The 27,525-nt window shown below is 56.3% G+C and overlaps 1 protein-coding gene across 1 annotated transcript in view; it reads right to left on the bottom strand.

The window, feature by feature from the left end:
- Window positions 1–3,194: 3,194 nt before the first annotated feature.
- PRRX2 (paired related homeobox 2) overlaps window positions 3,195–27,525 on the bottom strand; it is a 44,174-nt gene continuing 19,843 nt past the window's right edge. Inside the window, exons 2-4 of the mRNA XM_058524263.1 lie at window positions 5,571–5,758; window positions 4,782–4,960; window positions 3,195–3,679 (exon numbers count right to left, since the gene is read on the bottom strand). Coding sequence (XP_058380246.1) covers window positions 3,544–3,679; window positions 4,782–4,960; window positions 5,571–5,758 — 503 coding nt within the window. The 3' untranslated portion in view covers window positions 3,195–3,543. The remainder of the gene's footprint in view (window positions 3,680–4,781; window positions 4,961–5,570; window positions 5,759–27,525) is intronic.

Genomic DNA, 27,525 nt, shown 5'->3' with positions numbered 1-27,525 from the left:
GGCAATGCCATTCATCCTAGGACGGGGAGTATTTTGACTTCCTCAAACTCCACCTCTCACCCAGGGCTCCTCCACCATAAACAGCAAAGCGCCCATTTGTGGAGGGTGACTGTGCCACCAACCCTGGGAGGTGGCTTCTGTTATTGTGCCCATTTACAGAGGAGGAAACTGAGGCTCAGAGGAGAGTCTTGCCCAAGGTAACACTCTGCTCTTTATTTCTCGGGTTTTGGATTTTGCAAGAGCCAGACTGCCCTTCCTTAGATTTTTCTCTCTCAACTCAAGTTCCTTTATGTCAAACAAAAAATAGAAGCAGGTACACGCAATGCCCTCTTCCAAGCTTGCTGGGCCAAATAGGCAAAAGGAGGCAGAGAGGGGAGGATTCCAAGTTCTCCCGGGCTGGGATGGGGCCTTGGGTACCTTATCCTCATGGAAAATTATATCCCGGGGCGGGTGCCCGGGCAGCTGCCCACACAGCCCTGCAATTAGGGCCACAATAGCGACAGCGCTGTTTGAGTGTATTTTACCGGGAGGGCCGCCGTGCCCCCTCCCTCGGCTCCAGGGCAGCATGTGCAAACGATTAAGCGGGTTTGTTTTCTCTAGAGCGCTAGGGAGGAAGTGACACTCATCCTCGCAGCCCGACGGCAGGGCCAGCGCCTCCGTGGGAACCGGCCTCGGCTTTTTCCAAAGCTGGCGTTATGGGACCTGCCTTCCAGGCCCACAGCCTGAGCTCCCCGCCCAGTGTGACCCCATCTCTGCTGCAGGCCGCCCCAACCCGGCCATGCTTCATGGCACCCTCCCCTTGGACGGAAAACGGAAAAGACCGGACGCGCCTCCATCGGAGCTCTGGAGCACTGGCTGGGTGCCTGGGCGGGCTGTCCACTCACTTGCTCCCATCCTGTGCTTCTGGGGAAGAAAGAGGCCGCTCTTCCTGGCTGCCCAGGAGGGCACTGCTCTGGGCCCTGTGGGCTGCCCCTTTGCTGGTGCAAATCCCCAGGGGGTGGGGACAGGGGAAGCTCCTGTGAGGGAGGACCCTGCTCAGACCAGGAGGGTCCCAGCTCTTGTCTAGGGGAAGGGCAGGCCAGCGTCTTCCCGACACCTCTACCAGGCAGGACCTGTTTCCAGGGTCTCTTCCTCCTGGGCCCTCCTGGATCCGGAACACATCCCAGATCCGCCCACTCTGTCCCCATCTGGTTCACACTGCTGTCCCTCCTTCCTGGACATCTGCCCCCGCCTCTGCAGGGGACTCTCTGCCTCTACACAGAGCCCAGCGGGCAGGTCCCTCCACCAAGCACATCCCCTTCATGCTGCCAGGATGACATCCAAACTTCTAGATCTGGCCACACAAGCCCACCGGAGCCAGCCCCTGCTTCTCTCCACCTTCATCCCGCACCAGGAGATCCAGCCCTGGCACTGTCCCCACTGGCCCAAAGAGACAGCTTCTCACTTGCCTCAGGGCCTTCACACACGCTGTTCCCTTAGCCAGAAACACTATTCTCCCTCCTCTCTTTGTCTAGTGAAGTCTTCATCCTTCCAGGACACCTCCTCCAGGAAGCCTGCCTAGATGCCTTAGACTAGGTTTGGGGCCCTCTGTGCTTGGTGAGGCCTCTGCAGCCAGGGCCCCTGTGTCAGTTCTCTGCTCTCTCCCCAGGGCCGGGGGCAGGGCCCTGACACTCAGCAAGTGTTTCATAGTGTTTGTTCAGTGAATGAATGGGCAACGGACCCCAGAAAGCACTTACCAAGGTAGAGGCCACACTGAGCAAGAAAACACAGCTCTGGCTGCACCCCCCTGCCTCTGCCCCCCCGCACCCCTGGCCCCGGCCCCTCACAGTCCAGAGCAAAGGTCTCTCCCTTGCTCTGGCCCCCGCGGTCAGGTGGGCCCGAGCCAGCTCAAGGCATCAGCAGAAAGCCCCCTCCCCACACCTTCAGCCGGAGCCTGCACCTCCCTCATGCTCGTCGGTGCCCCAGGGTCTCCTGCTGACCAGAGTCCCAACCGTCCAGCCACAAGGCAGTCACACGGCGAGTGGGGGTCACCAGTCCCCCAGCGTGTCTGCGCATCCGAAGAGGGCCACGCTCAACCCAGAAGAACCATGTTTTCATAGTGGAACTCCAGGCGGAGTCCGGGGAAGAATACCTTGGGGTGAAATGGGGGAGAAGGGGCACGTCCTCACCTCACTCACGGGTGTCGTCACCATTCCTTCTAAAACAAGAACGGGGACCGTCCCTCCTGTGAGGATTGTCACGTGGCTTTGACCTGTCGGAGGTCATCTTGGAGAGGCAGCCGCGGGTGGGAACGCTGGCATTTTGGGGGCACTTTGATGCAGGGCGGGCAGGGCAGACTATGGGGAAGAGGCCCAGCCCATCGACTCCACTGGGGTGTCATCACTGTGTCAGTGTGAGGGCTGGCCCCCCGGGGGGCTGGTCATCTTTGCACCCTCTGGGGTCGGGGAGGGCTGTCCTACTTCCTGGGGGCTGGCTAGGTTACTTCTAGCAGAAATGGTCCCTTCACTTCCCATCAGGAGGCGGGGCACGGGGCCAGGTGGAGGGGCTGGCTTCAGACCACTCCCCTCACCCCATGGTTTTCGGCAGACTCCTCATAAGTGATGTCACTGGCTGGTGGCACATACGTCCTCTGTCGTCCCCAGTTACCATCTGTGAAAGGATGGGTTGGGGGACTTGGGAGAAGGTCTTCTGATGGACTTGGCTGTTAGGACCACTCCTCTGTCCTGTGAGCCCGCCTGGGACCTCCACTCTGCACCCCACTTTCTGGGCCACTTGCCCAGGCCCCTCCACAGTCAAATGCCCAGAGGGGTCCCACATGTTCTGCGTGAAGCAAGGGATTTAATTCCAGCATCTGCCCACCCACTCTCTGGCCAGTCCAGGAATCCATGGTCACCCACCCTGCCCCGCCCCATAGGGCACAGAAGACACTCCCTGCCCAGAGAGGGGAGGGGTCCTGCCCCGAGTCACACAGCATCTGGGTGTCCGTGGGGTCCAGGTCCCTGTCCGCCTCCCCTCCTCCCACCCCTCGGCTCTGCAGGGTGAGGGAGGACCTCGTTCAGAAGGAGGCACAGATACGAGGGCGGCTGGCCCTGCCGTGGCTCCTGGTCCGGGCCAGGCCCAGGGCAGTCCCCATGGCCGCTGCTGACCAGAGCAGGGCCCCAGAAGGCCGGCCCTCAATTGGTTTGCTGCACTTATCTGCCCTCCCACAACCTTTTGGGGCTTAAAAACTTTTTTATTTCTTAAAGACAGAGCTTTTTGGTTTTCACACACAAAGTAAGTGAGGTCCTTGGTGAGCTTCTTCTCCACCTTCCAGCCCAGCCCCCCCGCTCACGGGCCGAGGTCTCCAGTGGCCGTGGACGAGGGGCTGAGCTGGGCTCCCGGAGTCTCAGCAGCTGCTCAGGCCCAGGAGTCCGGGCTGGAGAGAGGGGCCAGGAGAGTCCACCCAGCCTGTCCTGGGGACAGGGGACAGAAGGTCACTTTCCTCACGTCTGCCCCCTTTCTGGTTGTTGTGAGAGCGGGGGCAGCCGGGTCTGGGGGCGGCCGTCAGTTCACCGTGGGCACCTGGCTGTGGTGCAGGCTGAACTCCTTGGCCTTGAGGCGCAGGCTGGCGATGCTGTTGGCCATGTTGACCCCCGGGGTCGTGGGGCCTGAGCCTCCAGGGCTGTAGGGGGGCACTGTGCTGTGGGCGACATAAGACACAAGGACATGTTGGTGAGGCTGGCATGCTGCCCGGAGTGGACCGCTTCTGGCTGTCAGTCCCAGACCCCAGCCTCTGGTCCTCCTGCTCCTCTCGTCAGCTTGCTCTCTGGGAAGCCTTCCCCTGGGAGTGGGGGGCGACCTGGGCTCAGGATCTGGAGAGGAGTCAGAGCGCCCTCGGTCAGCACTGGGCACAGAGCCACCTCTGTGGATTGTGGCATTCCTCGCTGGAGCAGGGGCTTCCTGAGAGCAGAGCTGGGTCCTGTTCACCCCTGGCGCCTGCACTGGGCCTGGCCAAAGCAGGGTGCAGGGGGAATGAACACACACCTGGATTTCAGGATGCCTCTGGTCGTTCTCCTGCCCAGGTAGGGACGGGGCAGGGAGGGAGTTGGGAGAGCTGTGAGGTTAATGTGGGGTCACTAGGACTCAGATCCTACAAGCTGACCTGCTGGATTGCGCCTCCAAAGAGACCACAGAGCTGCTCACACAGATTAAGGGGTGGGTGGTGCCCCCTGGAGTTGTGGGGTACAGAGACACAACTCTGTCGCACCTCCTCCCTCTTCCTTCCTGCCCTGCCACCTCGGAGCCTTTCCGGCTTTGACTGCCATTCCCTCAGCCCTGCCAGCCTCAGTTTCTCGCCTGGAGGGTCCACACAGGGGCTGGGGCTCTTGGGCCAGCCTAGGAATCTTCCTGCAGGTTTTCAACTTCCTCAGGGTGAAGGTTCCAGACAGTCCTTGTCTTCTCGCCTCTCCACACATTCACACACATGCTCACATTCGTGTGCACACGTATGCGCACACAGACTCCTGTGCACTCACAGGCACACACATGCACACTCACAATCCTGTGCACACGCTGATGTGGAAATGCACACACTCATGCACACATGCTCACACTCGTGCAACATACACACGCATATTCTTACACACCCACATGCACACACTCATGAGCACACACTTGCCCACACGTCACTTGTGGACCCCAGGTCCAAAGGGTACCTGGGCACCGCTCATGGCTCTCTTCAGATCCTCAAAGGAGTCTGGGCCCCAGAGGGCCCCCCTCCCGCCCTGAGGGGCCGCTCTCACCTGTAGGGGGACGAGGCTGTCCAGGAGAGATAGTCGGGACTCAGGGCGCTGGGCCGGGGAGCCACGGGCTGCTCGATGGCGGCCTCCTGGCTGTAGGACTTGAGCAGCGAGGCAGAGCGGCTGGCCAGCATGGCTCGCTCGTTCCGGCGGAACTTGGCTCGTCGGTTCTGGAACCAGACCTGGGGCGGGGGTGGGGGGGTGGGGGGAGCAGGGTGCCACAGGCTGCAGAGGGGACCCAAGTCCTTTTGACCCCGGTGTGCGCCCACTCTGCCTCCAACCCTGGGCTGGCAGCTTCACCTCTCTGAGCCTCAGTTTCCTCCTCTGTAAAGTGGGCATGATAAATGGTGCCTGCTGCTGGGTAAGCATGTTGGGGAACCAGCAAGTGAGTGAATGAATGAGCACTTAGCCGTGGTGAGGCTGTAATGAGAGAGGGGCATGCTGAGCACCCAGCTCAGAGCTGGCAGAGAGTGAGCACTCAACACTTTAAAATGACTTTTATTTATTAAAACCTTTTGTGCCAGGCACTGCTCTAAACTCTTTACAAATATATTAAGTCCTTTAATTCCCATAAGAACCCTATAAAACAGACCCATGGGATCCTCATTTTACAGGGAGCCACTTAAGGCACAGAGAGGTTAAGTAACTTGCTCAAGGTCACACAGCTAGTCAGTGGCAGGGCTTGGATTTGAACCTCAGCCCTCCCGGCCTCAGATGCTCCTTGCTCTTAGACACCCGACCTGGGCCGCTCCATACCCTGGGCGCGTGGTGGCCGCCCGCTCCCGCGCTCACCTGGACGCGCGCCTCGCTGAGGTTGACGCGCCGGGCGAGCTCCTCGCGCACGAAGGCGTCGGGGTAGTGCGTGCGCTCGAACACGCGCTCCAGCGCCTGCAGCTGGCTGCTGTTGAACGTGGTGCGGTTCCGCCGCTGCTTCTTCCTCCGCTTGGCGCCGCTGCCGCGCCCCGGGCTGGGACACTCACCTGCGGGGCATGGGGGCCCGAGGGTCAGCAGAGTGGCGGCGGCGCACCGTGCCCGCAGCGCCCCAGCCCGGCCAGGCCGCCCCTGCGCCCCGAGGCGCCGACACGGGCACGACTCGGGCACCTTCTCGGCAGTTTGCACTGAGCGCTTTCCTTGTGTCTCTCTCTGCAGATGGATGGTCCCGCCCCCGGAGCAGGAGCGCTTCCCTTGAAATCACTCCTGCATTCATTCCTTCGCGCCTCCATCCATTCATTCATTCTTCAACACGTATTTACTAAGCGGTTACCATGTGGCAGGCACAGCACACGGCGGGGGGAGGTGCAGGAGCGGGTGGGGGGTGTAACGGTGAACAAAAGCAGCCAGGCCCCTCTCCTGTGGAGCCAGGGGACAGGCACTTGCTGGCACCAGGGACAACTGACCTGGTCAGGGAGGGCCCGGGAGACACCCGAGTGTCCTCAGCAGCTGGCCCGGGCTCTGGGGCATGTAAACCCGCCGTCAGTATTTGTTGTGGAATTATAACAACACAGAATAAGGAGCAGAGAGAGGCACAGTTCTGAGGGTCCACTGCATGTGGGCCCTTGAGCACAGATCACTGGATGCTCACAGGGATCCTCTAGACAGGAGGGACTTGAACCACCAGTCTGCCACCAGAGTCCTGGTCCTGTTCACCAAACCTAACCTGCCAGCTGCTGAGACCAGCCTTCCAGAGGGCCCACAATGCCAAAGGGCATCTCTCAGCGTCCTGAGCACCCACTGTGTGCCAGGGGCCGTGCTGGTACTGGACAGAGATGAATCAGACGGACTCATCAGCAGGGGAGGCAGGCCCCAGAATAAGACACCCATTGCCAGGGCGCAGGAGGATACTCAGCTCTGGTGGGCAACGGGGAGACGATCAGGGGAGGCTCCTCAGGAGAGGTGGTGCTTGAAGTGGGTTTTGAAGGATGTACAAGAGTTCTCCAATCCGACCAGAGGGAGAGAGGGAAGGCATTCGAGGCAAGGCACAAGAGGTGGGAAGGACCAGAGGATGAATCCCAGCAAGGGAGCTGATCAAGGGTCTGTGCTGGCCTGGGGGGCAGAATTAGCAGCTCGGGTAAGGATGCCCAGCACAACTCTGGGGAAGGCATGGGGTAAGCGACTAACACCTTCAGGACCATCCTGTCCCTTGAGGAGACAGGTTGGAGGGTGTTCAGCTGACTGTTGCCACCTTTAAATTTTATCTAGGGGCAGAACTGTTGACCCTTCATCCCCTAGGGCCCAGCTCGTTGCCCACTCCGCCAGGGAGCCCTCCCTGACCACCTGAGTCCACGTGGAATCCCCTTCCCTCCACTGCATTCACACAGCACTTAGAAACAACACTGCCCAGTCTGGCACTTCCTTCTGCATCTGATTTTCTTATTAAAAATGTATATTTAAATAACAAAGGAATATCACTCTTTGTCACAGTAAGAGATTCAAACACCAGAGAAAGGTAAAAAGTAAAACAAAATACTCCCCTCTCCCCAACTCCACTCCCCACGCTTTACAAGATTACAAACTTATATTTTAAAAAATTTACAAGCATGAGATCATGCTGAATACACTGGTGCCTCAACTTGCCTATTTTCATTGAATAATGTCCCAGATGCCGTTCCCTCCCGGTACAACCCGACCTTCTCTATTTGGGTTGTTTTCCATACTCTATTTTCCCTCTTGTTCCCTCCCTCCCATTTTTTAAATTCGTTTACTCTTCCAGCATTACTTTTTGCAAATACAATATGTATGTTTTCTCCCCCTCTTCCATCAAAAGGTAGCATACCGTGCACTGTTCTGCACCTCACTTTTTTTCCGCTTAGCAATATATCCCAGGTTCCTCCGTCCAGGGCACAGACATCACTCACGCTGCTTTCGCAGTTCCGCAGCACCCGTTTACGACGGTCCCGTGGCTTATTCAACCGGAGCCCTACCGAGGGGCACTTGGCGTGTTTCCAACCTTTTGCAACTAACGAGTGCCACAATGAATAGCCTCATGCGAACATGATTTTCTATTTTTGCCAACGCATATTTGGGACAGATTCCTAGAAATGGGTTTGCTGGGCCAATGAGTAAAACACTAGATGTGGCCAAATTCCCCCAGAAGGCTTCCCATCAGCAGTGTCTGGGAAGGCCTGTTTTGCCCAGTTTGGTCAACAGAGCATGTTGTCAACCTTTTGGACGTTATCCCTACCTTGTAGTTTTGCTTCCCTGGTTACACATTCCCTTTATACGTCCTATGTTCTTTGCACAGTGTTGGGCCTTTGCTCATCCGAGCATCTAGAACATTCCAGGCCCAACGACGGGCTCCTCTCAATCCCTGCTTTTGAACAAGCCCCCAGGTTAGCAGGGCTTACTGACTCTTGGGCAACCAACTGATGCGATTTGAGGCTCGATTGTTCCAGGAGCTCGGAAATGCTTGTGGCAGGAGGATGGGGGCTGGCAGGCAGGAATCGGGGAGGGTACCCGATGACTTTACAGCTGGGTTTGGACCAGTGGTCCTCAGCTGAGGGCAATTTTGCCTCCAGGTGACATCTGGCAACCTCCAGAGACACTTGTGACTGTCAGAGATGTCCGAAGTGCCGGGAGTGAGAAACCCTAATTTAGACGGACGACCAGGAGTCCGTTCAGTACTTTGTCCCCTTTGGGAAGTCCTTGCAAACACACGAGACATGTGTGGGGGTGGGGCAGGCAGTGGCAGGAACACGGAGTGGCCCCTGGTGCTGGCCTCCTCTCCTGAACGGCTTCAGTCTTCACTCCTCACCTCCTCCCCTAAGAACAGGAGAAGATGGATGAGAGCCTGGGGCCTGTGAGCATCTCTCCACCCCCACTCCCTTGAAGGGGAAGAAACCTTAAACTGAAACAACAAGGGCCCTGCGCTGAGAATCCAGTGGTGATCCATAGCCCAAAAGCGGGACGGAAGCTTCTGGAACACTAGCCATTACAGAGCCGATTTCCATCCCCCTTCAGGCCACGCTGCTTGGGCACACACCCAACGCAGGAGGCATTTCAGCCAAAAAAGGAGACATTTTGGGGACGTTCCTGAGCATTTCAACTGAGGGTGTTGAAATGAAAACCATTTTGCAGCTTTTGCCCCGCCAAGTGGGCGCCGGAAGAAACGACTCCTCTTCGCCAGATGGCGTGGTGACTCGGAGCTGAAACCCTCACGCAAAGGCATTTGTCGCCAGCCCCCCAAGAGCCGCAGGCCCTGCTACACCGAGGCCAGCTGGGCTCCACGGGGGTCTGGACTCGGCTCCCTCCTGCCTTCCCCTCAAGGCGGCTCTGAGGGATGTGCTCAACAAAAGTTGGTTTGGGCCAGGAATGGTGCCAAGCCCTCCAGCTGCTTCCCCCCACTGGCTCCCCGCACCCGCCCTCTGAGTGTTCCCCCATTTCTCACACAGGGAAACTGAGGCTCCGAGGTTGTGCACCTGGGATGGGAGTGTTTGTCAGAGGGCGCAGCCACCCTGTCTCCATGGGGGTCTCCTCCCTCATCCGCCTCCCTCCTGGGGAAGGTGACCCGGGGGTCTGTCACGCTCTTAGCCCCCGCTCTGGGAGGCGCCGAAGAAAGAGGCCTCCACTCACGTCATCTCGCTGGTGCAGAAATGTCCCTGCCTCTCCATCCCAGCCGGTGGGAAGTCTGCCCCTGGCACCTCTTTGTTCCAAAGGAAGATCTCATCTCTGGGAGCCGTGAGGGATAGTGGCTTGCCCAAGGGCCCCCAAAGTTCCTGCAAGGAGCTTAGCTTAACCCAGTGCCAAGAGCACAGTAATTGCTCGATACGTGCTCGCTGTCGTTAGCGTTATCGCTTGTGTGCAATCCGCTTTGCACAGGAAGACAAGGATCTTTCTCCCTGGTCGTCTGGTCCCCTCACGCCAGCTCACATAGAAAGACGGGCCCGCAGGCCCTGCTGTGGGCAGAAGCTGGGGAGAGGCAGCCGCGTTGAGGAAGATGCAGGCAGCGTCTTGGAGGTGACCCAGGACCTGAACCCACAGCTTTGGACTCAGCCAGGGCCCTGGGGCTGGCCTCTGCTTCCCAGCGGATGTGCCGGATATTTATTACGTAAAGTTCCTGAATCACCTCTTGACAAATGTACTGTGGTGGGCGTGTACATCCCTCAGGGGGCTCCACGCTTGGGCTTAAAGCAGTTGGAAAATAATAAATACTCACAAAGCCTCAGGCCAGCCAGCGCTGGGGCTTGCTCTGTCCAAGTCGGACGGTGCCCAAAGTTTCCTCTTATGCAGTAAAAGTTCTGCATTTCTCTGAGATTAGAACTAATAAAGCCTGAAACCCCCTCCATTTACCCGGGCTGTTTAGATGCTATTGTGAGGGCCTGGATCGGGGACCAGATAAAGTATTCAGACGGGGGAGGCCTGCCCAGTGCTCTCTCCCTTAAAACCCAAATTACTTCGTCCTCGATTACATTACGATGAAAAAAAAGGTGACTGGTGCAGTTTTCTGCCATTAAATTATTTCACACATACCATTTATTTGGCTGACTGCGGGCTGAAGACGTAAAAACTCTGCTCTCAGCCAAAGGATCAAGTGTGGCTGGCTCCCCTCCCCTGCACCCATGGTTGTTCTTATTCCGTGTAATTTAAGGGTCTAAATAGTCTGGAGGGAATTAACTGCAAATTCTTCCTAAGACAAATAAACCCAGCCTCTTCGTTTCTGCCTTTCTCAGGCCGGGGAGAGAGACATTCTGTTTGTTTTTGCTTCAAATAGTCAGTTTGCGCCTGACCCCAGGGCCGCGGCGAGCTCCAACCCAAATAAATAACTTTTATTAATTAGCATTTATTCTGACCAAATAAGCAGCCTCCCCACCCCAATGTGATCTCTGCCAACACGTTCCCAAAAACAAACAGTGGGTCCCCAGGACCTTGATGTGGATTTAACAAATTAACACTGGGCCTTGGTCAAAGGCGCTTCGGAGCTGCAGGAATATTTACAGCCAGGAACGTCCGAGGAAGGAAGTGGAGGTGGGGGGCGTGGAGAGGCTGCAAAGGCTTCAGCTCCCCCTCCTAGCTCCCCGAGGCCTCTCAGTAGAGATTTGGGGCCCTTTGAAGGACCCTGGGAGAAGGGCTCAGACAGGAATTCTGGAAACCGTGTCCTCAGCTGCGGCGCAGGCAGCGTTCCTCAGGACACAAGTGTGTCAGGGGAGACTGGAGGGGGATCCCTCACCTCCTCAGATAAGTGAGGGGCAGTGCAGCCTAGTGGTTAAGGAGGCGCACAGTCCGGGGTTAGGATCACCAGCACAGTGGCCATGGGTGACCCTGTAACTCCTCCCAGCCTCCGGAATCTCACTGAAAAGTGGGAATAAGAGGAACTACCTCATTTAACCCTCATCACAACCCTACACGGGGGCCCTTAGCCCGATTTTACAGATGAGGAAACTGAGGCACAGGGGGTTGCAACGTGCCAAAGCCACACGGCTAGTAAAGGCCGGAGGTAGGATTTGAACAGAGCCTAGGCTCTTGAGCACCTAGGCACGGGCAGCCAGCCCTCAGGGTACCCTGCCCCCACCCCATCCTCCTGCAGTGGGTTTCTGAGGGTCTCACCAGGGGCTTAGGGTGTATGGAACAACCAAGAAGAGGGATGCTGAAGGCAACAGAAGCATTTCTGGAGTGGGGTCTGTGCTGGAGTTCTGGGGCACGCAGGCCAGGGGGCTGGGAGCAGAGTGCAGGACGGGGGGGGCTTCGAGGAGGGAGAGGCGTGCAGGCCACCCAGCCTGTGAGACCTGTGAGGGCAGGGCCAGGGTCAGGCCTGGCGCCAAGTCAGGCCAACAACCTCTGAAGGAAGAAAAGAAGGAAGGACAGAAGGGAGGAGGAAGGAGAACAAGAAACACGGTCCCTGGAACCCTCTGGAGAAGGGGGCCTGGGCTTCTGGGGGTTTCCCCAGGCAGCCAGCCCCACCCCCACCCCCCAGCCAGAACCTCAAGCAAGGGGTCCAAGAGCTGATTTGATCTCCGGCCGAACCAGGCTCGGTCCAGGACACTCGGGGACCAGGGCTAAGGTGAAGGAGGGGCCCGGGTCCTCTGGTGAGATCACACAGGCAGAGCACCCAGCATCGCCTCCCTGGAGGCCCCAACACCCTCAGGAGGGGCAGGCGGGGCTGCCTCTCCCTACAGAGGAGATGGAGGGAGGCCCAGAGAGGGGCCAGGACCTACCCAGCGTCACACAGCGAGTGAGAGCCCTCCCCCCGCAAACCCCAGGCCCGTTCTTTTCCCGCTACACCTCTGGTAGCCACTTGCCAGGGATAACGGAGAGAGGATGTAACCCCGGCCCCCAGCCCAGCCCTGGGCAAACCCGATGATCATCACACAGAGGAACGCAGCCTTTCTCCTGAGGGCCTTCCTGGCTCTATCCACTGGGTGGGGCCACCCTGGTGGGTGGAGCCAGGGCCTGGGCCCTGGGAGGTGTCAGGGCTGCTGTCCCAGGTTCACGGGCTCCTTGAGGTCAGTGCTCCCATTGGACACACACCCTTTCCCTGTGGACCCTGCCCACACCGTTCCTGGGCTTGCAACTTCTCTCTCCCTCCCTGGCTCATCTTCAGGTCTCAGCAGAACACTGCCGCCTCCAGGAAGCCATCTCAGACCCCCTCATTGTAGCTCTGTCACACTGTGGGGTAAATGTGGGGTCATTTGTCAGGCAGGGACAGGAACTTACTGTTTTCTGTCTCCCTGGGACCCATCACAGGGCCTGGCCCAAGGTCAACTCTGCACAAATATTTTTTGTGTTGAGTGAATGAATGAATGAATGAATGAACCGGGACTGCTGCACTGGTTCCCTCTCCCAGCCCCCAGGCCAGTGACCAGTGTGGCTATGGGGAGCCCTCAGCAGGCTTGGGCTGACCCTGGAGTCTGGAGGAGGCTGGGGAGGCTCCTACATGTCCCCCAGAAACCTCGGCAGAGCCCTGGAAGCGGCTGCAATGATCTGGGTCTCTCTGAGGTCTGGAGCCTCTCCCTTACATGCACAAAGGACATGGTGTGCTTCATACACTTCCACAGGGCCACTGAACCCCCCAAGAAATCCCAGTGGAGGGGCCAGAGTGCCAAGGGGATCCACCTTACCAGACAGCACAAGCTCCTACCCACCTCAGGGCCTTTGCACATGCTGTTCCCTCTGACTGGAGCACTGCACCCCTTCTGCCTGGCTTATGCTTATCCAGTCTTTAGTCTGAGTCTAAATTCCCTGCCCTGAGAGGCTTTCTCAGACCAGGACAGGTCTCCTTGTTACAGGCTCCTGGGCCCTCTCCCTCTCCTGCACATCTGTAATTAAGTCACTCTTCTATTTTGGTTATCTGTTTAACGCCCATCTCTTCCATTCGACTCTAAGCTCTAGGAAGACAGAGACTGGGTTTGCCTTGTCACTCCTGTATCTCCAGGACTGAGCAAGAAGTTTGGCTTCAAAAATATTTCCAGGGGCTGGCCTGCTGGCCTAGTGGTTAAGTACAGCACTCTCTGCTTCAGCAGCCCGGGTTTGGTTCCTGGGCGCAGATCTATACCACTCGTCAGCGGCCATGCTGTGGCGGCGGCTCACATACAAAACAGAGGAAGATTGGCAACAGATGTTAGCTCAGGGCGAATCTCCCTCAAGCAAAAAAAATATTTCCAAATGAATGTTTATATAAACGAAGGAATGGATCATTCAGGACGTCTCAACTTCTAAAACCATTCCCTTTACCCTCAAAAGGGGCAGACGATGGTTTCTTAGATGTGACACCAAAAACACAAGCAATTAAAGAAAAAAAGATAAATCGGGCTTCATCAAAATTAAAACTTCTGTAAACACACCGTCAAGAAAGCAAGAAGACAACCCCCAGAATGGGAAAAATATTTACAAATCCTATATTTGGTAAGGGATTTGGATTTAGAAAATATTAAGAACTCTTACCAACTCAAGAATAAAAAAATAATCCAATTAAAAGTGAGTAAAGGATCTGAACAGACCAAGAAGATATATAAATGGCCAATAAGCACACAAAAGGATGCTCAACAGCATGAGCTATCAGGAAAACGCAAATCAAAACCACAGCGAGATCGCACTTCACACCCACTAGGACGGCTAGAATCAAAAAGTCCGATAATAACAAGCGTGGGCAAGAATGTGGAGACCTGGAAGCCTCGTACACTGCTGGAGGGAATGTAAAATGGTGCAGCCGCTTTGGAAAACAGTCTGGCGGTTCCTCAAAACGTTAAACATAGAGTTATATATGACCCAGCAAGTCCACTCCCAGGTACACAGCCAAGAGAAAGGAAGACCTGTGTCCACACAAAAACTTGCATATGAATGAATGTTCACAGCAGCACTACTCATAACAGCCAAAAAGTGGAAACAACCCAAACACTCATCAACTGATGGATGGGTAAACAAAATGTGGTCCATCCGCACGTGGACTATTACTCGACTGTAAAAAGGGATGAAGTACCGATCCACACCGCAACACACAGGAAGCTTGAGAAACATTATGCTGAGTGAAAGAAGTCGGTGCCAGTCACAAAAGGCCACATAACATATGATTCCACTTACATGGGAAGTCCAGAAGAGGCAGGTCTCTAGAGACAGAAAGGAGATTAGTGGTTGCCAGGGGCTGGGGAGGGGCTGGGGGAATGGGAGGGTGATGATTAAAAGGGCAGAGTTTCTTTATGGGGTGGTGAAAATGTCCTAGAATTGATGTGATGATGGCTGCACAACTGAATAGACAAAATCAGTGGAGTGTACACTTTAAATGGGGGCTTGTATGGTGTGTGGATTATATCTCAAGAAAGTTGTTACTACGTAAAAGAACACAGAACCGGGGGAGGGAGCAGAGAGAGACACTGGGACTGACCAAGAATGGCAAAGAAAGGAGGACACCTGAGGGGACACGGGGAGGGGATGACAGGGGGTGGGGGACAAGTCGCCAAGGCCCAGACGGTGGCTCAGCACTGCCGGGGAGGCCCCCAAAAGCTGCTCTGGGCTGGGGTCTTTGGGGAAACCCTCAAAGAGAGAGCAGCCACGAGGCGGGGTTCTTAGGACAGACCGGCTCCATGTCACTCGGGGAAGCCGGGGGGCAGGGATGGGAGAGGCTCACACTTCCCTCGAGGCCCAGGAGAGTTGAGAAAAATGGGATCATCGGGCCCACAGGGGAGCAGGGACAAGGCTAATGGGCAGAGAACATTTGTGTCCTCTTCTCAGGCACAGAAAAGGGCCAGGAGGTCAAAGGCCAGATGCAGCTGACCATGTCAAAGGCTCTGGGGTCCCCGGAACCTCCCCTCGTGCCCCCCAGGCCTTTACGTTCCGGGGCCTGACCACCTCTGACCTCTGTGCTCCACAGCCGGGGGTTCAAGCCTCCAGGCCCCTCTGGTCACATCTGTGGTCAGCCCATGCTCTCCACTCCTGAGACCCCCAAACTACGCTCCAGGGAGCGGGGGGACCTGGTTGGAGTGGGGTGCGGGTGAGTGGGAATCGGGGAGCCATTAAGGAGGCAGACGAGCCCTCTGCTCAAAATTCGGTCTAAGAAGGGAGTTAGCGTGTGTCCCGTCTGGTTTTAATCTAAGGTTGGTGCCTGATGCCAGATTGATTGTAAAACCTCCATTCTAATAACAGGCTGGGATCTGGAGGAAAGCTGCCCTCGGTAACCACCTCCAGACCAGGGTGAAGCTCTCAGGGCCCAGGGCCCAGGGTGGGGCTCTGTGCCCAGTTAAGAGCTCCTGGGCCTGTGAGGCCCACAGCCTCCACCTGCAGGGGGTCAGGGAGGGGGCGGCTGGCTGGGGGCAGAGAGGGTCCAATGTCCTGTGCCTTGGTTCTTTAAATCTTTTTTATTTTATTTTTTTGTGAGGAAGATCAGCCCTGAGCTAACCTCCATGCCAATCCTCCTCTTTTTGCTGAGGAAGACCAGCTCTGAGCTAACATCTATTGCCAATCCTCCTCCTTTTTGTTTTTCTCCCCGAAGCCCCAGTAGATAGTTGTATGTCATAGTTGCACATCCTTCTAGTTGCTGTGTGTGGGACGCGGCCTCAGCATGGCCGGAGAAGCAGTGCATCAGTGTGCGCCCGGGATCCGAACCCGGGCCGCCAGTAGCGGAGCGCGCACTTAACCGCTAAGCCACGGGGCCGGCCCTGTGCCTTGGTTCTGAAACAAAGCTGCAGACAGCGCTGGGGTCTCAAGCCTATTATCCTTGTCCTCTCAAGGACTCAGACCTGAAGGGACCTTACAGGGCATCTGTCAAAGCCCCTCATTTTGCAGATGGGGAAACCGAGGCGTGGAGAGGGCGTGAATCAGCCCAGGGCTCCCAGCAAGGCAGCGGGACCCCAGGTTCTGTCCACTGCAGTCTGACCCCTGAGAACACACATTTTCCCCTTCTGCTCTCTCTCGGGGGACGCAGGGGGGACACAGGAGCAGATCCCCGACCCAGCCATTGGGCATGGTTGGTGGGGACAGTCAGCAGCCCCCCTAGAGGGCAAAGTGCTGCCTCCTCTGAGCATCTGAGAATGCAGAAAACCTCCCCGTGTCCACAGTCGAGAGAGTTCCTCTCTGGGCCCTCGGTTTCACCATCCGTGCCCTGGTGCGAGAAGGGTATCTCCTCTTCCCTGAGGGTGGCGCAGAGAGGATGCAACAGCCCGGGGCTTTCCAGCGTGGCCATTTCCAAATGACCAGTATCCCCACTACCATTTTTCCCAAATGAAACCTCGGCCCCAGCTCGTTGGTTCTTCCCCTATTTAGATCATGAGCCCCTTGAGGAATCTGGTGAATTCTATGGACCCTTCCTCAGAAAAACACAGGTGCACACAAAAGTGTGCATGCAACTGTGGTGGGCGGCGGTTCACAGGTTCTCTCAGTCCTGAACACAGACCCCAACCTAAAAAGTCAGCTCGATAGAAAGTCAGGTTTTCGCCCCGGAAGAATCTGCCCCTCTGCCCCATTCCACCTTGGGGTCCCCTGGCCAGCCCCCCCGCCCCCACCAGGAAGCAGCCCCGGCAAAGGCAGTGCCCGTCGGCCCCCCTGTGAGGCCGGCGGGACCTCCGGCGACCCTGGCTCCGGAGCAATGCTGCATTCCCAGAGCGGGTGACCTTTCGAGCATCGCTGGAGGCTTTTATGACCCATTTGTGAGTTCCAGACACGCTGGAAAATGTGAGTTTGAGGCTCGGCTTAGTGAAGCTCCAAGGGCTGTCTCCAGGGCTTCTGCCGCCCCACTGACCACAGCTGGGCCTGTGGTGAGGACAGAAGGGCCCCGCCGCCCCCCCGTTTTCTGGCTTCCATTTGCTAAACTGTATTACGTGCCTGGCACTGGGCTACAAAGCCCTGCCTTCAAAATGCGGAAGGCGCTGTTACTCGGCCTCGTTCTCAGTCGGGGCAGTGAGGTTCAGAGAGGTCAAGTCACGGGCCCGGGTCACACAGCCAGGCCGTGGTGAGGAAGGGATTTATGTCCCGTCTGTCTGTCCCCAAGGTGGCAGGTATCTGGAGGAAAGCCGCCCTCGTTGACCATTTCCAGACCAAGGTGAAGATGCTCGGGACGCCGTGTGGGGTTTGCTCTCCCAGCTGAGAGCTCCCGGGCCTCTGGAAGCCGGCAGCCAGCACCTGCTGGGCGGCGGGGCGAGTGCGGAGACCGCTCCGGCTTCCCGTGGCCTAGCCGGCCGCTCCTCTCTCCTCGAGCAAGTCCGAGTGCTCTGCCCATGCCCCCCCCCCGCCGGGCTCAGGGGCCCCGGGGCCCTCCAGGCTGAGGACCCCCTGCTGTGTGTCAGGGGTGGACGCCTGTCTGCGCCCCAGCCTCCGCCAGCCTCGCCAGCGGGCCGCGTGCTCCGCCATCTGCGACATCTCTGACACGTTCCCAGTCACACCCTAGAACGACGGCCAGCCTTGGCCCTAGAAAATTCTGCATTACAGCGAGACGTACCCCTCTCCCTGTGGGTCCCCCCAGTTGTCCTGGGCTTATGCTTTGAGGGGCGGCACAGGGGACTCTTCCCCAGGACCACCTCGCTGACATCTGAAGGTCGCTTTCGCCCGTGGCTCTGGGAACTGCCCTGCCCCCCTCGCCACCCCAGCGGCCCCCGGAGGAGGGGCTGACACCAGATCTTCCAGATTTCTCAAACGGGTGTCCACTGACGGTTTGCTTCAGGACTCGCTGGGAAGTTCTTAAGAAGGGACATTCCCATCCCCTCCCGGGGGACTCTGATCCGGCCACTGGGGCCAGCTGGGAATCTGCAGCAGAGTCTCCCTCACCCGCAAGCTTAGTAATCACAGGCTTCGGTGCAGCAAACTGGGGAGGACACGGCTTGACAGGAAAAATGCCCGTCCCCTCGCTAGCTCGGCACCGTCCAGTGTGGTAGCTGCTAGTGACATGTGGCCATCTAAATTTAAATATATTGATTAAAATGAAATAAAAATAGAAATCCTGTTCTTTGGTCACACCAGCCGCCTTTCAAGGGCTCAGTAGCCAGATGTGGCTGGGCTGCCATACTGGACAGCAAGGATAGGGAACATTTTCATCATTACGGAAAAGTCTATCCCATACAGCCGCTCTGGAAATTCCAATTTTACTACTACTTTTTTTTTTTTTAAAGGAGAGGGAATAACAACAACAAAAAATAGCATTGAAGGACATTCAAAAGCAGAAAAATCATCCCTAAATCCCACCACGCCAGCATATCTGTTTAATTGTTTGTGGACTTTTTGGCCCTCGGCCACCTGTATCCAGCTCGCACATGAGTCCACTTACGGTGTGCGTGAACATCATCTTCCTTTTTGGATGGGGCATTGATTAAGAGTCCAGGATTAAGATCAGACATACCCAGGGACACCATGTATGGTTGCACAGGTTGTGCACTGCACAACTCCAGGGACACCATCCCCATAGACTACAGTGTGACTGGTGCCCCCTCTAGTTATGCAGTGGCCAACTTGCTCAATCCTACCCCGCTTTCCTGGAAATAGCTGCATTCAAGTCCTGGCTTCACCACGCACCAAGTAAATGAGCTCTGTGGACAAGTGGCTTCCCCTTAATCTCCTCCAAAACCCTCTCCCTGGTTTCCCCTCCTCCGTGTCATGGTCACCTCGAGCGGCCGCATCATTTCACCCAGTGGGGATGCCAAAATTGCTCAACCACTTTTTCTTCTCTCGGTGGACATTTAGGTCCCTTCCAGTTTTTCTCTATTGTAAACACTTGGAAAATGTCTCACGTCCTTCTCCTTCCGCTGCGTTTCCAAACCCCACCTCCTTCAGGGCAAGTTCTTACAACCGCAACCTCCTCCCTGCCAGGACCTTCTGGGTTCTTTCTCGCCACCAAGCCAGTCAGAACAGGCTTCCCCACAAAACATGAAAGTGATTCACCCAGCACAATGGTCCAGAGCTGGACTCTGCAGCGGCCTGCCCGGGTTGAAATCCCAGTCTCACTGCTGTGTGACCCTGAGTAGGTCACAGCGTTTCTGTGCTTCAGTTTTTGCATCTAGAAAATGGAGTTAACAATATCTCCCTTACAAGGCTGCTGCAAGGAATAAGTGAGGTCACATGTGTAAGGTTCTCACAACGTCCGGGACGTGGGAAGTGTTAAATCACATGAGCCATTAGCATATTTATTTGGAGTCAGATGGGTCTAGGTTTGAACCCCAGACTTGCCATATATTGGCTGTGCCACCTTTTGGCAAATTACTCACCGTCTCTAGACCTCATCTGTGTATCTGTCAGGTGGAGACTTGGCTGCTGGGAGGATGAAGGGCATCCGTGTGCCTGGTGCAATGAACAACAGGTGCAGGATACCTTTTCCCTGGAGCTGGTGCTCACACACACACACACACACACACACACACACACACGCACAGAGGCTGCCCTGAACGTGCCTGGGGAGTCCGTCCTTCCCAGATGCTTCCGGAGAAGCTGGGCTGGATCAGGCAGGAAGCCCTGCCACCATCCCAGACTGAACTCGCCTCTTTAGTCTCAGCACCTGGCACGGTGCCCAGGGCACAGGTGCTCTGTAAATACTGAACGACTCAACACATGAATGAACGGGTAGAATTTGGGTCCCGATGGGGGAAGTGATCCCAATTCTCTGTCCACCCAGACATGTGAAGACTTGCACGCACTGGAGATCGGGGTGAACTGCTACAAGCTTTCCCACGTTCCCGACCCTCCTATCTGCGGAAACTAATTTGGTTATTGGTTTTTTAAATTTAGGGGGGAGAGCATGAGCCAGAGCAATCTCCTCCCCCTCAGCCTGGCTTTGCTGGTGCTCAAGGCTGGAGAAATGGGGACATCATTCTCCCTGTAGGGGAGGGAGGAGGGGGCAGCCCCTGGGCTGGAGCCAGGTCTCCTGAGCCTGTGGGGGAAGGGAAGGGATGGCCGGACTGGATTGGGGGACAGGTGGCTGGCTGTCCTGATCCCCTCTCCAACTGGGTCCAGCATCCTCCCTCTACTTCCTGAAGGTTAGGAACAGACCGCCTTGTTCCCTGAACCTCCAAATGCAAAGAGGATTTAACTCCAAGCACAAAGTTTGGTCTCCGGAGCCTGGGTTAGAATCCCACCCCCTCACCTCCCAGCTCTGTGACCTGAGCCCGTCCCTGCTCCTCTCAGGGCCTCCGTCTCCCGGTGAAGGCGGCATGTGATGGTTCCAGCAGGATGGCAGTGATGTGAGAGGGCGCACCCACTGCAGCACTGATGCACGGTCAAAGGTGTGGCCGCCCGGGCCTCAGCCCTCTCCACCCTGTCCTGAGCCCCCGGAGACGGTGCTGGCTTCGCCACCCCATGCATCTAAGGGGGGATTGGTCTCTCAGTGTTGACGTTTATGGGGCTGGCACCCCCTTCCTCTACTCAGCATCCCAGCTCCCCATTTCCAGAGCAAGGAAGGGTGGCAAGGCCAGAAGACCTCACTCTTTCGACAGATCTTCAAAGGTTTTCTCTGAAACACTCTTCTCGCAAGCACAGGAAGGGCTGCAAACCAAGGAAACTGCTCCAAGCCCAAAGGCCCTGGGTGAGGCCGCCTGCTCCGCAGCCAGACTGGGCTGGCCAGGCCTGACAGCACCGCCCTGTCCCACCCCTGTCCCACGTCCTGGTCTCCTCTCTGCTCTCAATGCTGCCTCCATGTAGATGGATGGCACCAAAGTGCCCCCTCCCCATCCCCCCACCTTCCTAACCTCCTCTGCTTCGCCTGGTCCTGCCAGGGCCCCAGAGCCCACGTGGTGAGACCTGGGAGCCCCGGCCCAGCTCCGTGGCTCACTTTACAGAACCGCACAGGAGGCCCAGAGAGGGAAGCTGCTGGTCGGGAAGAGCACAGCACCTCAAGGCTGCCCTGGGGCTGGAGGGGGGACAAGCAGCTGACCCACAGCCAGGGCTGGGGACTATCCTGTGGGTGACACAGATCTGGTGCCAAGCTGGGACAGACCTCAGTGAAACCCTTGTATTTCCCCTGGTGGGTGAAAAGCCCTCTTCCGAATCCATGCGTTCAAAAGCCGCCAACCCCTACATTTCCTCCCCCACTTCCTGCCCCCCTCCCCCTGTTTTGGCATTTCTCAGTATGGCCCAAACTCCTCATCTTAGGGGAAGCTCTGACTCAGAACTTTAAAAAATCTTACACACACACTTAAGAAAACAAACTTTGAGGGGGGCGGCAAGAGTCCCCGGCCCTTGTAAGGGGTGTGGCTGGGTTTTCCGAGAGGCCATCCTGCCCTCCCCTGGGACAGGGGCGGTGGGCGCGGCGGACCCCACCCCCGGGAGACCAGCATCCCGGTGTGGGCGGGGCGCTGTTGGCGCTCGGCTGGCAGGTGGGGGCGGAGGGGTCACGTTTACGCACACGCGGGTCTGGGGTCGGCCGCGAAAGCCAGGGAGTGCCCGGCCCGGCGCGCCAGCCGCCGCCCACCCGGCCGGGCCATGTGCGCGCCAGCCCGTGCGTGCGAGCGCGCCGCGCCGGTGGCGGTCAGAGCGGCGCCGCGGCACATCTGGTTCCAGGCGAGCCCCTGGCGCCTGCCTCGCCGCAGACCCGCGGCCCAGACACACAGACGTTAATGGATCGGCGCGCCCAGCCCCGCGCGGCCCGCTCCCGCCGCCGCCCAGCCGCTCCGTATGAGTGCCAGGCGGCCGCCCGCGCGGGAGGGTGGCGCGGCGCGGAGGGGTGGGCGCGCGGCGGGCGGGCGGGCGGGGGCGGGGGCGCGGCGCCCACCCTCCCCCTCCTCCTCCTGCCGCCTGTCTTCCCTCCAGCGCCAACACCTCCCTCCCCACCCCCGCTCGCCCAGTCTCCGCTGGACCCGAGCTGGAGCCAGAACTGCCCTGTCCCATCCTGGGAATCCAAGTTCAGGGAAATCCAAGCCCAGTTGGTAACAGGGGCAGGTCCCACGTGCCCTGAGCCGGGCGCTGCAAGGGCGCGCCGCCGCACACGAGAACCCGATGAGACAGGGACGCTGCTACCATCGCCCATGCCAATTTCACAGTCGGGGAAACTGAGGCTGGAGCGGTCACTCGCCCGAGATCACACAAGGAGAAGGCAACAGAGCTGGCATTCAGCCGGGCTGTTGGACTCCAGCTCCCGCCTCCTCAACTCCTAACGCACAGATCTGGAACCCAAGGTCACCCAAAGATAGCAGCCACGCGCGCCTTCGCCTGGGGCGCCCCCCTCCCTTCCCTTTCTCAGAGAACTTCTAAGCTGCACCCTGACCCCTTAGCTGAGGTCCTCCGACCCAGGCACCTGGGGGCAGTGAGGCTTCCAGGGGACTCCTCAGGAATTTGATTTGGGTGGATCCTTTCCCTTGGCAAGGTTCCAAGACGGCCGCTTATTCAGAATTGCACCCTATATCAAACCCTGAACCCCGAGGGTAGCTCCAGGTCCACCGGTGCTCCTGAGAGAAACGCTCTTCTTTAGAAGCTCCTTTTGATTATTGAAGGGTATGTGACGTGTTCTGCCTTTGAAAGGGGGCTGTAGGAGCCGTCTGCATACTGGATTAAAGGGGCGTCAATCTGAGTGGGCTAAAGTGCGTGGGAGGCTGAAGGTGGGTTTTGTCTCTCTCTCTCTCATTTCTTTATTTTTTAACTATGGCCTCTGGCCCCCAAGGGCTAAGTGTGTGTGCTTGCAAATTGCAAGTAATTTGTTGGCTCCGGGTTAAATTTTAGCCTTCCCCCTCCTCCAGGGGGACTTTATAGGGAAATGGGCCCACATCAAAATGCCACACTCCCCCTTAAACTGGGGGCAGAGCGTTTTTTCTGGGGGCAGAGCGTTTTTTCTGAGCTGCTCACACGATGGAGGAGTTCTGTTTAGGACTTTCCCTTTAATACCTCCTGAATTCACTCGGATGTCTTGTTAACTTGGGCCATCAAAAATTCTGGGTTTTAGAACAAAACTACACTTTTTAAAAGTTCCCAGCCTGCAGGTAATAAGCTTTGTAATGGCCGCAGTGGACGTGCCCAGGCATCGAAACCGACAGGGAAAGTCTTTCCCTGCCAAGTCCCACGGTACAGGCTCTGGCTGGTGGGGCCCCTGCCCCCTGCCCCCTGCCCCCATCCCCACCGCCCAAGGGTGCGGGGTCTGGGGAAGAGCAGCGTGGTGCAGGAAGGGGAGGCCCCAGCAAACTGGGGGCTCCTGAGGCAGCTCCCAGCTCTCGGCCCCACACCCCCATCCCGTGGTAAGACTGGCCCCTTCCCCAGAGGGCCCGGGAGGGGTGGAGGGCAGGCCACCGGCCAGGACTAACCAACATGGGCTCAGAGTGCAAAAACCAAACCGGTCAAGCACACTGGTCACGAGGCACCGGGAGCAAGTGGCAGTCAATTTGGAGGAAGCCGACTCTATCTGCCGCTTCTGCACCCTGTCTCTCCACAAAAGCAGTTTCTCCTGGTGCTAGAGAGCTCATGGCGATTTCTGGTCTCAGAACTCGGTCCCTTTGCCTTTCCTTCCACCTGCCGACCTCCCCTCACTCCCCCTTAGCCAGAAACCTCTGGAGGGGGTGCTGATCGCAGGTGCCTTGTCCATACTCCAGTGCTGTGGGCGGGGGAGGCCTAGAACTTCCAGGCCCTGGGACTTCATGAGGCCCAGCCACCTGTCTGTGGGGTGCTGTGTTTCTCCCTGGGCTGCCAGGTGACCCCAAAAGATTAACCAGTGGCTGCTGGGCCCTGCCCCTAGACCTCTCTGAGTGGCCTGTAGCACACCCCATTTCTTCTGTATGGTGAACCCCTTTCATCTGGAAGCCGCAGACAGGCAGGGGGTGGGGGAGGGTTGGGAGGGGAGGGGCACCGAACCTCCCAGGCCAGAGGCCTTTGCTTGACCACCAGGGCCATGTGCAGGCACCATACTAGTTATTATGACTCTGAAAGGGGCTCGCCCAGCTGCCCTCCACAGAGCCCCCATGTGCCAGGCCCTTTACACACATGACTTCAGGGAGTCCTCACCTGCAGTCACCATCAACACATTGTACAGATGAGGAAACTGGATCCGAGAGGACTAGTAACTTCTCTCAGGTCACACAGCCTATTAGTGGAAGAACTAGGACTCACCCACCCCCGGAGGCACCAGACTCCAGCACCTGAGCTTCTAACCACTGAACCACACTGCCCCCTGGGGGGACAGGGTGAACGTTCCTGCTGAGCAGGGGTGAGTCTGCACTCATGTCCTCCCCAGGCGGCAGCCTGCACAGAGAGTCAGAGTCGTAAGGGGCTTTAGAGAGCACTCAGACCAGGCTAACTCATGGTGTCTTCTCCCCTGCCACTGCTAATGGCCTGGCAGCAGCTGCTTGTGTTCAGGAGGATTCTGAGGAGCCCTGGAGCTGTGTCTGCCATGGGCTCGGGAAGGGGGTTCTGACAAGGAGTCTTGAGCCCGGTCCCAATGTCCTCATTCCACAGATGTGGAAGATGGAGCCCAGAGAGGAGGCGTGACCTGTTCAAGGGCTCAGAGAGAGTTCCAGACAGAGCCAGAGAGGGGACGTGGGCTTTGCTCCCTGCGTGGGCTCTTTCCACCTCAAAGAGCACAGCAAACAGCGTCACGTGTGCCACCATCTCACCACCCCTCCTCCCCCAACACGCTGATTTTGGTAAGTTCCACAAAGGTCAGAGGCGTCCATTTGCAGAGAGCTCGGGTCAGTTCTGCCTCTTTAAGGAAATAAATGAGCAGCAACCTGGCGTTGCCAGGAGCCAAGCCCTTGTCCAGGGCCTCGGTGGGGCAGGAAAAGTGATCCAACCTCCTCCGACATTTTAAAAATAGGGACAATATTCCACCTCCTGCACAGAAATACCACGTTGGCAGGTAATGTTGGCAAAGCAAATTTTGCCCCAAGAGACGTTTGGTTTTTTTTTTTAGACTATCTACCATGAGAAAACTTTTTTACAAAATTAAATTAGAAACAACCCGATTAAAAAATTGGCCAAAGACCTTAACAGACACCTCACCAAAGAAGATACACAGATGGCAAATAAGCATCTGAAAAGATGCTCCACGTCATATGTCATCAGGGAGATGCAAATTAAAACAACAGTGAGACACCAGGACACACCTATGAGAACGGCCAAAATCCAGAACACTGACACCACCAAATGCTGGCGAGGATGTGGGGCAGCAGGAACTCTCATTCCTTGCCAGTGGGAATGCAAAATGGGGCAGCCACTTTGGAAGACAGTTTGGCGGTTTCTTACAAAACTAAACCTACCCTGACCATCCAATCCAGCAAGCGCACTTCTTGGTTTTTACCTAATGGAGTCGAAAACCTATGTCCACACCAAAAGCCACACATGGATGTTTACAGCAGCTTTATCCGTAATTGCCAAAACTTGGAAGCAACCAAGATGTCCTTCGTAGGTGAATGGATTAATACACTGTGATGCATGCAGACAATGGAATATTATTCAGCAATAAAAAGAAATGTACTATAAAGACACAAAGGAAACTTAAATGCATTTTGCTAAGTGAAAGAAACCAGTCTGAAAAGACTACCTACTGATTCTAACTATGTGACATTCTAGAAAAGGCAAAACTCCGCAGCCAGTAAAGAGATCAGTGGTTGCCAGGGGTTGGGGGCAAGGGTAGGGATGAACAGGGGGAGCACAGAGGATTTTTAGGCAGTGAAACTATTCTGTATGATACTGTACCGGCGGATATCTGTCATTATATATTTGTCCAAACCCTGTGGACTTTGGGTGATAATGATGTGTCAATTTAGGTTCATGGGTTGTTACAAATGGACCACTCTGGTGCAGGATGCTAGTGGGGGAGGGTTGGTGTGTATGAGGGCAAGGGGTATATAGGAATTCTCTGTATTTCCTGCTCAATTTTCATGTGAACCTGAAACCGCTCTAAAATAATAAAGTCTATTTAAAAGGGAAAAAAAGAAAATTGAAAAATTAAATTATAGCCTGTGGTGTGCTGGTAAATGTTTAACAACCAGCTCTCTGGTGGGAGAATGGGACCCTTAATTTATAGTGTTTGCCAATTTCTGGCATATAAATACTTCCACCATGGCTAATTTCTAGCTACAATGTGACATCAGTGAAGGCAAAATTGGCAAGAGATGTGCAGAAGCACACCAGGATATAGTATTTCCACCGTCCAGATACCATAGGTGCAAATAACCTCCAGAGAATAAATAACAGTAAAACGTAGTAAAGTGACTAGAGAGAGGTGAGTTTTGAGTATATATATTGCCTTTGTCTTAAATATAATTGGAAGTTTATATAATTTAATTTTTTGTGTGTCTGTGAGGAAGATTCACCCTGAGCTAACGTCTGTTGCCCATCTTCCTGTTTTTGCTTGAGGAAGATTGTCCCTGAGCTAACATCTGTGCCCATCTTTCTCTATTTTGTATGTGGGATGCCGCCACAGCGTGGCTGACAAGTGGTGTAGGTCCACACCAGGGATCCGAACCCATGAACCCCAGGCTGCTGAAGTGGAGCATGTGACCTTAACCACTAGGCCATGGGGTCGGCCCTCTATAATTTAATTTTTAACAGCATCTGTATTTGACAATCAGCTTCCAAAATTCTGGAAATTTAATAGCTGGCTCTCATGAGCCAGTGCGAGCTGGTGCTAGCACACTGCTATAATATCTAGGCCATCTAAGGGAGGTAGTCTTATTTTTGCCTGTTTCCTCTCGTCCTTACCCACATGTAGGTGTTTTTGTGGGAGCTGGCATCAGCGTGTACAGCCCATTTTGGATTTGGAAGCTAGGTTTATAGTGATGGTGAGAGCTATGTCTGTCCTGGGAGTGGCATCTCCCAGAACGCAGCCCTTGGGCAGACCTGTCAAGCCCTCAGATCCTGCTGACCTTGTCGTCAGGGTCAGGATCATTCCCATCAGCCTGATGCTACGTGTGATTCTGACATCACCGGCTCCGAGCGCCGGGGGGCCTTTCTAAAGTGAGTTGTTGCCTCAAAAGTGTGCCCAGAGGGCTGGAAAGTCCCGCCAGAGAAAACGCAGGCCCACAGCTTCCACATCAACTATCAGGGAAAGAGTGACACCCCCCCCAAAACAGAGTTCCCCGGGGGAAGGGAAGGACGGGCTGAGTAAGGTGGGAGGGATGGAGGCAGCAAGGTGGAACTGGGGTCCTCAGCCCTAGCTGCCCACTGCAATCACAGGGCTGGGGGCCCGTGGAGCTTTTACAAGTGAGATGCCAAGCCCCATGCACCCCTCCTCCCTCGAGAGTCTGACTCCACAGGTTCGGGTGGGCCTGGCCATCAGCATTCATTGAGCACTCTCCAGGCAACACTATTGTGCAGCCAAGTGCATGGTCTTCGGGCATCAGACCAGCCTAGAGTAGAGTCCCAGCACTATGGTCATGGGCCAGTTACCCAACATGAGCCTCAGTTTCTTCATCTGCAAAATGGAGATCTA

This window comes from Diceros bicornis, chromosome 28 (genome assembly GCF_020826845.1).
Source record: "Diceros bicornis minor isolate mBicDic1 chromosome 28, mDicBic1.mat.cur, whole genome shotgun sequence".
NCBI classification, from domain to species: Eukaryota; Metazoa; Chordata; class Mammalia; order Perissodactyla; family Rhinocerotidae; genus Diceros; species Diceros bicornis.
Note: the sequence above shows the minus strand (reverse complement) of the source record. Positions and strands in the feature narration are given on the sequence as shown.